Below are 15,641 nucleotides of genomic sequence, written 5' to 3'. Positions count from 1 at the left end.
TGTGGTTTTCAAAGCACTTTCATACTTATTATCTCTGAGTCACCAACTCTGATTAACTGGGTCCAGTTCCTGTGATTCCTGATGAGAAGGGCGCCCAGCCTAGTCTTGAGGCTTGGTGGTGTTCTTTTGACATATATTGGGTGTGTTCAGCATGAACACCTCGTGATGAATCGTTATTTAGGGTATGCCAGAAATGAAATCATATTCTTAAGCTAAGGAAAGGAAGAAAATCCAGTAGCTTAAAGTTACTTTTGAATAAGTAGGAAAATACTTTTTTTGAGATTAACTAATTCAGATTTGGTAATGGACGTTTTTCCCCCTCACTAAATAAGTGGTGGTAATTTTCTATTTAATACTGGAATATTGAAGGTAAGACTGTTAGATGTATTTAGGATTATGAAACTGAGCAGTAACTGTCAAGAGTAATAAATGTTATTCACTAATATTCCAAACTCGCCTATTTATGACAATCCCACATTTTCTCTTCATTTATTTTTAATCTCCTTGTTATGATACTTCTATAGCTGGTCATTTTTATGATCTCTTAAACTTTGTGTTTAGGTTCGTGAGAAAAAATAAAGTTATCTTTGGGTAGAGGACTTGGTGGCTTCCCCCTACTCTGATTTATTACTTGTTTTTCTGCTAATTGCCATTTTACTTTTCGTATTTTCCCTTCTCTCATTTTGGACAACTGTAACTTTTCATTTTAATTAATTAGTGATGTTTTCCTATTACACTGCTCCCACAACGCCCTCCTCCAACCTAAATATAGGTTGCTCTAGAGTTTGCAATATACATTTTCATTCTTTTCTTTTTCCTCAGCTTTTTCAATGCCAAAAATTGTATATATTTAAGGTGTACAACATGATGCTTTAATCTATGTATGCATTGTGAAATGGTTACCACAGTCAAGCTAATTAACACATTCATCAACCTTAGTTACCTTTTTTCGTGTGTGTGGTGAGAACACTTTTTAAAAATTGTAGTATAATTGACATATAACATTTTATTAGTTTCTGGTGTACAACATAACAACTCAATATTTGTATCTATTGCAAAATCATCACCACAGTAAATCTATTGAACATCCATCAATATACATAGTTATAAATTTTTTTTCTTGTGATGAGAACTTTTAAGATTTATTCTCTTAGCAACTTTGACATATGCAGCACATATTTATAGTCACCATGCTGTACATCACATCCCCAGGACTTACTGTTTTGTAACTGGAAATGTGTACCTTCTGGTCACCTTCAACCATGTCGCCCACCTCTGACTCCCCACTTCTGGCAGGCTACCGGTCTTTTCTATCTATGAGCTTGGTCTTTTTGTTTTTGTTTTAGATTCCATATATAAGTACAATCATAATGATATTTATCTACTCTGTCTGACTTATCTCACTTAGCATGTTCTCAAGGTCCATCCATATTGTGGCAAATGAAAAGACTTTCCCCCTTTTCTATGGCTGAGTAATATTCCTGTGTGTGTATACATACATACATACGTACATACCACATTTTCTTATCCATTCATCCACTGATGGACACTTAGGTTGTTGAGAACACTTTTTAAGATGTATTCTCTTAGCAAATTTCAAGTATGCAACACAACATTGTTAACTAGAGTCAATATCCTATACGTTAGATCCCCAGGACTTAATCATCTTATAACTGAAAGTTTGTACACTTTAACCAACATCTTCCCATTTCCCCCACCCCCAGCCCCTGGCAACCACCCTTCTACCCTCTGCTTTTATGAGTTCACCTTTTTCAGATTCCACATTATAAGCAAGATCTTACATGTTTTTAATATGTGGCATTTCCTTCTCATTCTTCCTTGGAGTGTCCATTTTTCTGCTTACATTGCCCCTCTATTCTTGGGTGTTGTCTCCTTTTCCCCTTAGCGCCTTTAACTATTTTTTAAAAATATTTATTTATTTTACTTATTTTTTTTTTGTCTGCATTGGGTCTTAGTTGTGGCACGCGGGATCTTCATTGTGATGCGCGGGCTCTCTAGTTGTGGCGCACAGGCTCCAGAGCGCATGGGCTCTGTCGTTTGTGGGATGCAGCCTCTCTAGTTGAGGCATGGAGGCTCAGTAGTGGTGGCGCGCGGGCTTAGTTGCCCTGCGGCGTGTGGGGTCTTAGTTCTCTGACCAGGGATCAAACCCGTGTCCCCCGCACTGGAAGGCGGATTCTTAACCGCTGGACCACCAGGGAAGTCCTGTGCCTTTAGCTATTTATCATAGTTACTTTAAATTCCCTGTCTGATAATTCCAACATCTGTGTCAAATATATGAGTCTTATTTTTTACTAGCAGGGGCTAGAGTGGGAGAAATGCCCTTTCCCCAGGTAGGATAAAGCTCTGTTAAAATTTTTACTCCTGAGGGTCTGTCTTTGGATAGAGTACACTTTGGGCATATTTCACAATTGTTACTCTTCCCCTCCTGCAGCCAGAACCACAAGGGGATTTTTGTTGGCTCTTCACTGTGAGACCCTGGTGTGGTTCCTGGATTAAAGCCCATGAAAGTATGGGCCCCCCTAAAACCGCCGGCCCTGGGACTTTCCTCACTCTTTTGCTTGTATGTCCACACTCAGCCCGCAGCAGTTCCTTAAAATTACCACTTAAGTGTTTCTGCTCACAGCTTCTGCTCCAGGTGAGCAGATCTCAGCTTCAGCTCTGTGGGTTTGCCAGTGTCTCTTGATGTTGGAGGGGTAATTTTTCCTGTGACCTCAGTTCTCTGATAGGTCCTAGAAAAGTCGTTGATTTTCTGTTTTTCAACTTTTTCTTGTAAGAATAGTAGTGATGACTTCTGAGTTTTTTACATGTTGGAACTGAAGTTCCAGTAGTTTCCCGTATGGAACAGGCCTACTCATTCTTGTTTTATGAAGGTATTTGTATGAATTTTGCTGCTTAGAATAAAATCTAAAATAATAATACAATAAAAACAATTTATTAATTATATTTTGGAATCAGTTTTAGTTTTATTCATTAACACATAACTGTTTATGGACTCAATAAGTTAACCTATGCCCAGGAATTTGTAAGTAGATCACAGAGATCTTAATTAACAATATACCTGTCTTATACAGCTTTTCCAGTTCTGCTATATGTTGAATGAATTTGACTATTTTATCATGTCTGTTTCTAAACTTAATTTATATTGGAAATTGCCTTATTGAAAAGAAAAAAACCTTTGACTTTAAAAAAATGTCTTAAAATAAATGAGAGCATATTTCCTAATGTAAGATTGAGATAAGAGTCTAGTAATAAAATGTTAAGACCCAGAATAATTGTTAAATATCATATTTCAGATTTTATCCCATTCTAGTAGATAAGTGCTTCCCTAGCATTATTACATTTTAAAAGCAGGGCAGTGAAATAAGTCAGACAGAGAAAGACAAATACTGTATGATCTCACTTATATGTGGAATGTAAAAACCAAAAACCAACCAAAAACTGAACTCATAGATACAGAGACCAGATTGGTAGTTGTCAGAAATGGAGGGCTGTGTGTGTGTGTGTGTGTGTGTGTGTGTGTGTGTGTGTGTGTGTTTGTGTGTTTGTATAATGGGTGGAGGTGGTCAAAAGGTACAAACTTCCAGTTATAAAAAAAAAATGTAACTGTGTAGTGATATTTTGTCTATGTAATATTTAAGCAGAGAAGAACCTTATAAATTGAAGACTAGCTATTAGATGTTTGATAATACCCTGTTGAAATTGGAGTATAGGTGGCTTTTGGGGACATGGTTTGCCCACTGCCACTGTATGTATATCTGATAGAATTTGGACATTTTCTTTGTAGGCACACGAGGCAGCATTGGAAGCCAGAGCCAGTCCAGAGATGAGTGATCGAATACAGCAATTGGAGAGAGAGATTGCCAGGTACAAAGATGACTCTAGCAAGGCCCAGGCAGAAGTTGACCGCCTCTTGGAAATCTTGAAGGAGGTGGAAAATGAGAAGAATGACAAAGATAAGAAGATTGCTGAGTTGGAAAGGTAAGGAAAGGGAAGCTGAAGAGGCACTCTCTATGTTAGAGAGGTTGAAGGATGGTTTTAAAACTATGTACTTTTTGGGACATATTTTTCCAATATATCTGCCTCTCTGAATTTACTTTATTACCTACTTTTTATTCTAAGTCAGTGTAACTTCACTGTTGCAGTCTCTGAACGGCAACACAGAGTGGGAATAGATTGGGAAGCTGTGGACTTCAGCATCATTGATTGGAAAGAGAAAGTATTCATTGATTAAGAAGTTAAAGTTTTCTACTGGCTAATCAAGAGAGTGCAGATAGCCACTTGCTCTCTCATTATTTATTTATCTGTTTAAGGAACAAATGAACCTCAAGTTCAAGGAGTTAACATTTTTAATTGGTTTAGACCTTTTATGTTGAGCCGTTGCTCTTTTGGGCTGTGAATTTTTAGACTCTGTATTGTGGAGAAGCAAGCTATTACATTGGTACATAGGTCAAATTTAGAAGGAGGGACATTTTGAGGACAATTTAGGAGATTTGGATGTGATTTTTTATTGAGCTCTGACTTTGACTTCTTCAAAATGAACTTTGTTTAAACAGAACCAGCCAGATAGCTCTCTTGGAATTTTCTTTGCCTTTTTTTCTTGTTAGGGTATTTTGTACTAAAGATAAAGCGTATGCCTCTTGGCCTCTTCCTTTACACCATGTATTTAACATAAATTCACAAGTGCATAGAAATAGTTCTTCCAGTAGAACTGCATTAATCACTGTATTCTGAACAGAGAGACTGGCAGTGACAGAATGAAGGCATTAATCCGTGTGACTCCTTTGAGCCTGATTCATAGAAGTATTTTATTTTCATGCTCTTGAATGTTGGGAAGTAGTAGACTACTTTCATAAGTTGTTTACTAAGTTTAAAATTTTTAGGATATTGGTAGACTTGATATTTTCCCCTAGAAGTAATTTTTTCCTCTTGTTCTGTACCCATAGAATTTTGATTTTCAAAAAACTAAAAGGATAAAGTCCAACCCTCACAATTCTTCTTCACTAAGTTGAAAGTGTGAATAAATGAGCTGATCACCTACTCATTTGTTTCCTCTTATTTTGATATTAACTCTATTCATGTTTTCTGGTCTGGTTCTGGATAAGATGGGTGGATAAAGTTCTTTAAGTCAAAATTAACAGATTATCAGAGTCTCAAGATTAGATTATGTATGTTTTTTGTACGTCTTCCCTGTTTGCACTGCATCTTTTCCCCCAGCACACATGCACATGCACACACACGCACACTCTCTCCTTACATACTTAACATAAGTACATGCCTTTCTTTGCTTTTGTGTCACCCTGAAATCAACAGCAGTACTTCATAGATTTAATTTATTTTTAATTTTTTTTTTGAAATCAGACTTTTATTCAAATCTTAATTTCATAGATTTTAAAATACGATACTTCTGATGGATTAGTGACTTCCCACTAAATGTATTTCAGTATTTCAGAAAAGAAATTTCTTGATAAAGTTTTATTTTTCAGTTTGATTTTTTTGTATTAGAACTCTGCATTGAAATTATTGCTTGCTATTCCAGATACCTTGCTTGAAAAATGTTTCAATTCATTTTTGGACCCAATACTGATTTTGGGAGATGGACGTGATTTGAACGAGAGTAAGAAATAGAATTAAATCTATATTTGATATCCAAAGCACACCAGATAGCTTTTATTAGCCACTATATTTCTCTCATTTTGGGAAAGAGTTATAAATGATCTGTTCTTTCCACAGAATATTACTTATAAATTTGAAAAAGTACTATAGAGTTTTGTCCTCTGGTCATGTAACATTGTAATCTTATTTTAAGATTCGTCGCACAGTTTCATGGCTACCAAGAAAAGACAGTTTTAAAAACTCAATTGCTACTGGCTTTGTAATTTGTTACTGAGCAGCATAGTTTAAGATGGGAATAAAAGATGACTGGGATTGTTTTATGCCTTTTCTTCGCAGAGTTTTAGTACTGAGCTGCGTGTGCGTGGCTGCTGTGTTTCTTACTAACCGTTTGCTTCTTATGTTGCTGTTCCACTATTTCCTGGGTGTGGGTGTCTGGCTCCCTGACATTTATCATCTGAGTTTCTTCACCCTTCTTTTGGCCTGTCTTATCCTGGTCCTATTCCATTGGGGTTTTGGTCTCTGTGTCTGTCTGTGTTCATATCCCTCTTGGCCATGCTGTTTCTCAGGAAGCCAGCCTCCCGCACTTTGTACCTTCCACGCCACGTTTCTGTCCCTGCACCGTCGGGGGGGTTTGTTTGGGACTTCCTGGGAAAGTGAGTGTTACGTAAGGCTACAGTTCTGTACTAGGGGAGTTGCTGCTGCCACTCTTGCTGCTGCTGGGGCTTGCTGGGGGTTTTGCTTGATCAGAATTAAAGACCAGCCGGTTATATATCCAGTTGAACAGTACCTCTTAGGTCCATTGCTTGTGGATAAAGTATGTGTCCTCTCTGGTAAGATTCTGATATTGTTGGATATAATTGTCTTATTCTTGGTTTCTAGCCCATCTTTTATGTGGTGGTTCTTTTGCTGGAGTGCCCTTTAAGTAGTAGCCTCTCAGGCGATGCAGCGGTAGTGCCACACCCTAATTCAGGAAGTAGCATGCATTTTTACTGGGTGTTCAGCAACCTTCTAAGTGCAAAAATGACAGCAGAATGTTATCATTGGGCTAAAGAAAATTCTTATTATTCTTTTAAAATTTCCTAGTACTTATGTAAGAGTCTCCAATATTAATAGGTTTAGATTAAATCATGAAGAATTCCCAGACTTATTCTTTGTGGTCTTGAGAAAAACAAATAGTCCCTTACACTGCTCTTACAGAACAATAGTAGTTCCTGTCAGATGATTTAGTGTTGTACCTATGTCTTGAGCTACTGCAATTTTAAAACGAGGATTATGTAGGCCTACCCATACATCTGCAAATACAAAATATTTTTTCCAATTAAATCTAAGAAGTACTATTTCTAAATTTATATTCCGTACTATGGTGTGTATCAGTTGGAGTTCAACCAGAGAGGCAGAACCAGTAGGAGAGATACATACATATATTTATATATATATGATATATATATATCAGTTTTATTACAAGGAATTGTCTTGCATGATTGTCAGCAGCTGGCTAAGCAAGTCTGAAATGTGTATGGGAAAGCTGTCAGGAGGAGATCCCCTGCAGGATAGAACTCCCATGGGCATGGGCCAGAACTGTGGTCCGCAGGCAAAATTTCTTTTCTTTCCTTGGGAAACCTGCTTTTAGGGCCTTCCAAAGAATTGAGATATGCCTACTTCGATTATCTGGGATAGTAATCTCCTTTACTTTAATGGATTATAGGCTTTACTTATGTCCACAAAATACCTTCATAGCAACATCTAGATTAGTGTTGGATTAAGTTAACTGGGTGCTGTAGCCTACCCAGGTTGTCACTTCAAGAAAGTCATCGCCTGGTGGTTCTGGATAGTCTCCACAGATGATTTTAAGGGAGAAAATAATAGTAAAAACAAACCTAAAGATTGACGTGTTATATAAGTAGATTGATTTAGATTAGCATGAGGAACCCAAAATGTAAATTGGAATATTTCTCTTCTAAAGTGAGCATATTATAGTTTCTGTTTAGATGCATGATGAATAAATAGCCTTTTCTTTGGCATAATGTTTAAAATGTTTAGTAATGTAGGCTGATGAAATTCTGATAGTAGTATCTTTTCAGACTCCTGAAAGAATTGCTTGTTGTCTGCTCTTTCACTCATGTCCCTTTAGCTAAATACCCATGCCATGGCAGTATACTGGGAGCATTATCCCCCGTGCATAATTTTGCTTCTGTATTTGCTTTATGACATTTTTTTTTCTGATACAGAAGCACTAATGAATCTGCAGAGTTTGGTGTTTGCACTGGAAATCCTCAATTTACTCTAATGTGAGGTTTATTTAAATTACATTCAGCATCCCACTTAGAAACTTTTATGTTTGGAGAATGACACCCATCTTCTGATTTTTCACATAATTTAGGTATCAAGGATTGCCTTTGGTTTATGAAAGTTAGGAATTTTCAGTGATGTAAAGAATAATAGAATATTATTGTGTAACTTAATTTATAAGAAATTTGGATTTACTATATTTCCTGATTTGTGGGAATATAAAAACCGGAATTTTAATGGATGTAGATTTCATTTGGGGTTGTGTTTTGAAATTTATAAGAGGGATTAAAAGATGAGAAGAAAGGACATGTTTTCTTAGACATGTTTAATCTGTGAAAACCCTAAAGTTCTCTTTATTCCTTATTCCTTTTACCTGGTTACTCTCCCTTTAAATATGCATCTCTAAAAACACTACTGTTAGTAAGATTTGTAGTTATCAAGCTCTTGAGAATAATAGCCAATCTGTGAGTTTAGTTTTTCTCTCCATAACTCACTCTCCTCTTTGCCACAAAATATACCCTTTCCTTCTTCATTAATTAATGAATTAATTTTTCTACTTATGAAGGCTCTTATTTGCTGGTCACTGTTCTGGGCTCTGGGGACACAACAAGGGAACAAAGCAAACAAAATCTCTGCCTTCCAGGAGTTTATCATCTAGCCTCAGAAGACGAAAGCTCCAGCAAGGAGCGGACTTTTCCTCTGTAGGCGATGCTGGCAGAGGCGTTCTTCCACAGCTTGCCGGTACCTAGAAATTTCAGTGAGGAGGTTTCCATTTGCGGTCTGGTTGAGCTGTCCTGGGAAGTAATACTTAACATACTCAATGTGTGCCCCAGGATACAGAATTATTATAGAAAAGGGGCTTCTTGTTGAACTTCAGACTCTTAAGTCTGGTCTTCTAATTTTTGTGACCAGTATTAAATGATAATGGCTTGAGAGGTTGTTTGGATAGAAGGCTAGCAGGTTGTTTTGGATCCTAGGCTCCTAATTTTAGGTCCTAGAACTGTAGCGTAGATGGAGATGTAAAATGGAGAGGGAAAGCCAGGATAGTGTGCTGCTACTGGTACTATTCTGACAAAGGCAAGAGAACCAGGAATCAGTGTTGTTATTTACACACACACACACACACACATATATGTATAGGTACATAAGCACATTTTGGGGCCAGTCTCATAAGTAGATCTATATTAGGTTTTTATTAGGAGGAAACTTAGTTTTCCTGCTTTGTGATGGTTGCTTTCATTTTCTTTGCTAACTGTCTTTTCCAGACCTCATCTAGAACTATTAGTTCTAGGCTTTTACATCATGATTAAACTTAAATTTTGTGGACTAGCAGGGAAAGATAACCTGTGTTTATAATGTTTCCAAGGGAACTACATTCTGGTTTATAAACAACTGGCTGTATTAAAAAACTGGTATATGATGTATTCATAAGATTTGGAGCTGCTAGATTTTTTTTTTTAAAGCAAGGGTGTTCCCAGTTTGCTCAGAATTCAGGCTCAAGGTAGTTAGCCCCTGAATTAACTGTCTAAGTTGCTAAAGCAGTAACTGTTAACCTCATTTTGGTAAGTGAGAGGAATCTATACTTCTGTAGTTCAAGATCAACATAATGAACTGAGCTTGAACACAAAGAATGGGGTCGTTTTCCCATCATGCCGGGAGTGAGATTTAGTCTGTGGTGTTATTTGCACGCGTGCATGTGTAAGATGAAAGTACTTCTCTGGTGGTATTTGGAGAATTTAGGGAAGATAGTTGCTAGGCTTAAATCCTCATGGCTCGAGGATATGACCTTTTAAGTTTTTTTATTTGCTTTTAAAGCTTACTAGTACCTGAAATTTTATGTAATGAAAATGGAGTTATTTTTATTTTTTATAAATCTTTCAAAATGTGTTGGCAAACTTAGAGTTTACAGGATATTTCCAACTTTTGGTCTGATATTAGTAGATTTAACTCTTTGTTTTCCTTAAAACTGGGCTTTAGATGAATACTTTTTTGTTATCTGCTTTTTCTGAGTATTTTCTCTTTGACTAAAATTTTATTTCCCCTTATTCATTTGTGGGAATTTGACCCCTTTTAATTGTTATCTTTTTTTGGGGAAAAAAACACTTTAGTGACCTCTCTTAGGTAGTAATTTCTCTTTCCTTTTTTTTTTTTTTTTTTTTTGTGCTTTTGTTATAGTATCTATCACTATCACATTCTGTCCCAGGACTGTACATTGTTGTGGGCCCAATAAATACATACATTAAAACATAGAGACACAGCTCCTTTCTCATTTTACTGTCTAATCATCCCACATTTCTTCACTTTTATCTTTCCATCCCCCGCACATTCAGACCGTTCATCAAACAGATGGAGATTTAATAGTCCCTTATACCTTTGTTTGTTATATTGAATATATTTTTATATTTGTTTCTTCTATATGTTTGTAATATGTTTACCATTGCACATATACTTTTCTTTCTGTAAAAATATAAGTAAATGCATATGCATTAAATATTCTTATTTAATATAATTCAGTAGGATTACTTTTCTATCTGCAGTTTAAACAAAAGTATAGATAATCTCTCTCCTCTTCTGTCACAGTGAAATACCAATTCTAACTTGTATTTTTACATTTTAACATCACTGAAACTGGGATACGTGAATAAATAATGGTGTGATTTAATTGGTATATATTTTTTTATTTCTTGGTGATACATAAAGTAATGGCGCATCTTCTTCCTTTGGTGAATTGATATTGAAGATGTGCGCAAAGAGAGTGAATAAAATTATTTTAGTGACTGGGGGTGGAAGGAAGTATTTCCAAATTAACGTTATCTTCTCATGTATTCCATTTTAAATGTGTGTAACCAGATGAATATGTTTACTATTATAATTAGATATTTGACTGTTTTAACTGCATCCTGAAAGTTTATTTGCTTAGGTTGACCTAAAATTTTTTTTGACATTTTCATTTGGAAAGTGGGTTTTATATTTGTGATTTTATATTGGTATCACAGTATATTCAGGCATCTATGGCACAGTATAACCTGAGAATATAAACCTACATATTTAATCTTCATATTTGTAAATATTTTTTCGTAAAGAAATCCCGAATTGATCATTCAGCTTAATGTCTTCAGAAATCTCCCATAGGGAAATTAATATTAAGCTGTATATAGATTTGGCGTAAACTAGTATACAATTCATGAGGAAAATGGTTCCTTAAAGCATTTCCTTACTAAATTTATAGTCATGTATCTTTGATCCATGAAGGACAGTGTTGGTGAATGTGGTCTTGATGTAGTTGGAATAGAGGAGAAATGAGTGTGGTGATTGTGTGTGCTTTCTTGAGGGAGAATGGGTTGCGTTTAAAAAAATGAAAAGAAAAAGGGAAAACGAGATGCTGCAAGTGTTGTAACGGAAGGCGACTGGTTCTTTATCAGATCCTGCTGGCTTCAGCTTGCTTTCTGGGGGGGGGGGGGCGCTTGTTTTTTCCTTCTTCCTCCTATATGAATTTCACTGATTTCATTTAAAAGAAGAATAAATCACACTGCTTTACATAGTCAGTTCTATTAGGCCATCTTCCTAAAGTTTCTTGTGGGCACAGCACCTTATAATTTATTACAGTCTTGATAGAAATTTTGATGGTTACCTCAAGTTTTTACTTTACACTGGAAACATTAGAATTATATATAGTTATTCTATATGTAGATTTTTTTTCTCCTAAATTTATTTCCCAAGAGCTAAAGTTTGATGCCAAAGTGAAATATGACTCCTGAACTGTAAAATAGTTGAAAAGATCCTTAAGGTTGCTCACTCTCGACAGGAATAAGCTTAATTTTTCTTTTTTCAGGGATTTTCTCGTGTCTCATATAAAGCTTTGCATCTATATGAGATTTCAGTGAGTGTCATCATTGATCTAAAATTATTCTAACGTAATGTGTCATAACCAACAAAAATAAAAAAGATCATTGGGAACAGTCATTTAGATAAATGATTGGCCTCTCTTTGACTTTGAACATTGTCTGCATTCTACACTGTTTTCCAAATGCCAAAGATCCATGGATTTTTGTAGATCCCGTCAGGAATCTGTAAGCATCATAGGACATATAAAGTATGTCCAGGAGGTGTGTCAGCAGACCTACATTCCTCTGTCGGATCCACCACGTATTCGCTGTGTGGTTGTGAGGAGTTTTTGTTTGTCATTTTGTTTCTCTGTTTTTCATCTATTTATCTTATATAATGGCGATCATAAATCTTGTTATCCTTGTCTTTCATTATTCTGACAATGAGTTTTTAAAAACTCTAGTTTTAGTACTGAAATATTAGAAAACATTGAAGTGCAAGTTGAAATGGTGCTTGCATTCAAGAAGTAAACTTCTTGTTTTAGATTCTTAAAGTAAAATTTAGATCCTGAAGGTAAGCTGGATGGCACTGGCTGTTAGAAGTCTTAAGTATTTGGAGGATAATATTGATACTCTTTCAATGAAATTGATTAATTTTTAAAAAGGGAAAACTGCCTGTTGTTATGAAAAGCAATAATGAACCTCAGGGGCTTCGTGCTAGGGTAGGAATATGAAACATGGCTACTTTGCATCTCTTTCTGCTGAGCAGTATTGGAAATGAATTGATGTTTATAGAGCCATATATTCTTCATTATTGCTTTTAAATTGCACCTTTGGGGGTGGATTTGATAGATTTGGAATGAGAAATAATGGGTGTAATTAGGAAAACATTATTTTCACATTTGAGAAAATTATTTCAGAATTTTCCAAATGAATTAGAGTTCTGTATTCTACAGAATAACTGAAGCTGTCAGTGTTTTTCTGCTTTTGCTCCTGGATAACTTGGGTCTAAGAAATGGACTGGGGTGGGTAAAGGCGTTGTCAGTTCTAAGATGGGTGTGTATAGAACTAAGCTGGCTGACGTTGTAGGATCACAGTTAGCTACTTAAACGAGAAGGGGAGCAGCTAGCCTTCTTTTCTTTTCCTTTGTGTTTAAGAAACTAATTTTTTTCCTGCCCTAGGAAATGGTAAATTTTAGACAAAATTTGTTCCTTTAGAAACTTACATTAAGGTACAGTGGTGTAATCTAATATGAAAATACACTAGTTGAAAATCTGAAATTACTAATTTTTGTTGCCAGTGCAGAATCTGTGTGACTCCTTTCCCTTCTCTAATCCTGTGCTTTATATTTTGTCTGTGTCTGTGAATAATATTATTTCTGAATATCGCCCTCACTAACTTTTTCTAACTTTCTCTTTCACACTTTCTTCCTGGATTTGCTGTTTCCTTCAGTCTCACCTCAAGGTCAGTATGCTTGTCCTAAAACAAAGATATGTAACAGAACATTGTATACTAACGTTGTCTTGAATTCCTATAAGCAACTGAAATGATGGAACTTATCCCAGTAAAGCGATGTCTAGAAATTCAGTTATGAGTGCAGAAAATGTCATGAATCTTAGATTTATCGGAAGAGTGGATTCACGGTTCTGTGCTTCAAAAGATAGTGAGAGTGGTCAGAAAGCGAGAATCAGACTGACCAGGTCTGGACTGAGAGAGAAACGAAGATGAAAGGAAGCCACTAGAGGAATGAGGAGGTGAAAAATATTGCTTTAATTTTATTATATTTTCATCCAGAGACATTCTGGCTGTTATATTAGTAGGTAAAGTGCAGCATGAAGGAGGGAGGGAAAATTGCCACAGTCTGTGGATTTTTTTAAGAACCTTTGAATTATTTCACGTACACAAACCTACACATACTCTTTCAGTTTGGGGTTTGTTTTGTGACTCTGCTGAATGGTAGAACTGGTGGTGACAAAAACAACCACCAGTCCTGCTGTTCATGTGTCAGAGGCTCTATGGGAGAAGCTTTACAGGTTTTATTTCAGTTGATCTTCCCAGCAAGTATGTAGAGAGGTTTGTGAATTTCCATTTTTTAGGCGAGTAACACAAGTACAGGGTCCATTAAGTAACTCATCTATCTTCATTAGTAAGTAAATTAGTAAGGGAAGCTGGCAGAAAACAGTCAGAAACCTGCATTTTAAAAGTTATTTATTTTGCATATGAGCCATGGCAATGTAAATTAAGGTGTGAGAATTTCTGATAGGGTTCAGAAAATATTGTTAATACCACATGCGTTTTACCTAGCAGCTGTTTTCTAATAATAATGACATCATATGTGCTTACTGTTTATAAAAGTACTTGTCAGCATGTGTGTTACACAGGACAGATTGTTATTCTAATAACATTAGGGAACATGATTTCTACATCTAGGGTGAACCAACTAGTTAGTGGTGGTACTTAGATTTGAAGCCGGATATTCTCATTTCAGCCTCAGGGCTTTTCATATGATACGCACTCTAGCCTAGGAATTAGAGTCCCAGATTGCTCAGGTGTTCTTAGGTAGATTTCTCATCTGTAATTTTCCCATCTGTAAAATTGGAGTAGTTCTCTAATATCTGAAGGGTTGTCGTAAACTTTGAATGAGTTAATGCAGATAGCACTTGGAACAGCGTCTGGCACCGGGTGAGCAGTCAGTAAATGGAGCTGTTATGATTACTCCTTTTTGCTTTTTTCATGGAGTCCTGTTTGGTCCAGGATACCATAGTACGGTGCCATACGTTTCAGGGTCTTTAAAACACTACACTGTGCTCTTGACTCCTGTCAGTATTAATAGAAAGTGCAAAGCTGTGTATGTTATGTGTAGAAGATGATAAAAGAAGCCGTGTCCCTTCTGTAATGACATTTTCAGACTCTATTTTTCAGGTGCTGAAACTTCTATTATAGGTAGAAAGATGAAGTTGAGGCTTTTTTTTGGGAAAAAGGTTCTCTTTCCCAAATCTCTCTCCCTGATATTTCTTCTCAGTGCTTAACAATATTTCTGAAAAAGTCTTCTTACCTTTGACTCTTTAAAAATAAGCAGTTTGTTTGGGGTGTGAGTATGTTAAAAAAATAAATCTTTGTTTCATAATTACTTATACGAATCTAATTCATGAAGGGGTTCTTAACCATCCTCTTCCTTCTCTCTACGTATCAGCAGTCTCAGAATGACTCTCTTCGCTCATCCTTACCTTACATTTGTCAGTGGGACTAATGCCCCAGCTCTGTTCCGAGGCTAAACTTCCTGTTCATTCCTTCCCTCTGACCAGTTTTCAAAACCTTGTTCCAAAAATTGAATCCTCCTCCTCCTTATTTCCCTGTTTCTCTTCTCTTTCTTCCCACTGACTCTCCCAAACATAAAACATATCCTGGTTTTCCCCATCCTTAAAAAGACATGGAAGCAATCCTTCCAGTGTCTTTTCGTTGGTTTCAGTTCACTACAGTATCTTTTACTTTTTCTTTTCTATTTATTTGCACAGTTTCTGAAAGAATCATTTATGCTTGATGCCTCCACGTTCACACTTCCCATTTATTTTCCAAAGCAATATAATTTGGAATCTTCTCTCAGTGCTGTGCTATAATTGCTTCAGTGGTACTCTTTGCCAAATTTAGTGGACTTGTCTGTCTTGGGCCTACCGGCCTTTCTGGGGTGTTAGATTTTTGACTCTCTCTCTTCTTTTTGGAGCTCTGCTTTTTAATAGTTTATGTGACATTGTTTTCTGCTAGCTCTCTTACCACCTTGTTGACAGTTTTTGGCCTGTTTTGCTTTTCTTCTTTTACATGTTTCTTAATTCTTGATGTTTCTCATGTTCTTTTAAAAAATTCCTTTTTCATCTCCATTATTGGTCACCTGACTTG

The 15,641-nt window shown here is 36.2% G+C and overlaps 1 protein-coding gene across 10 annotated transcripts in view; it reads left to right on the top strand.

Annotated features, from left to right (window-relative positions):
- The window catches only part of ERC1 (ELKS/RAB6-interacting/CAST family member 1), a 423,805-nt gene that overhangs the window by 151,826 nt on the left and 256,338 nt on the right, over nt 1-15,641 (top strand). For all 10 annotated transcript variants that reach the window (XR_009505264.1, XR_009505265.1, XM_059935032.1 and 7 more), the window contains exon 12: nt 3,806-3,999. Coding sequence is in view for 8 of the 10 variants with exons in the window: in XM_059935032.1 (XP_059791015.1) it covers nt 3,806-3,999 (194 nt within the window). In the remaining 2 variants the exon portion in view is untranslated. The remainder of the gene's footprint in view (nt 1-3,805; nt 4,000-15,641) is intronic.

The sequence above is a fragment of the Balaenoptera ricei genome, chromosome 10 (genome assembly GCF_028023285.1).
Source record: "Balaenoptera ricei isolate mBalRic1 chromosome 10, mBalRic1.hap2, whole genome shotgun sequence".
Taxonomy (NCBI): Eukaryota; Metazoa; Chordata; class Mammalia; order Artiodactyla; family Balaenopteridae; genus Balaenoptera; species Balaenoptera ricei.
The sequence above is the reverse complement of the archived record's forward strand: the minus strand, read 5'-3'. Positions and strand labels throughout refer to the sequence as shown.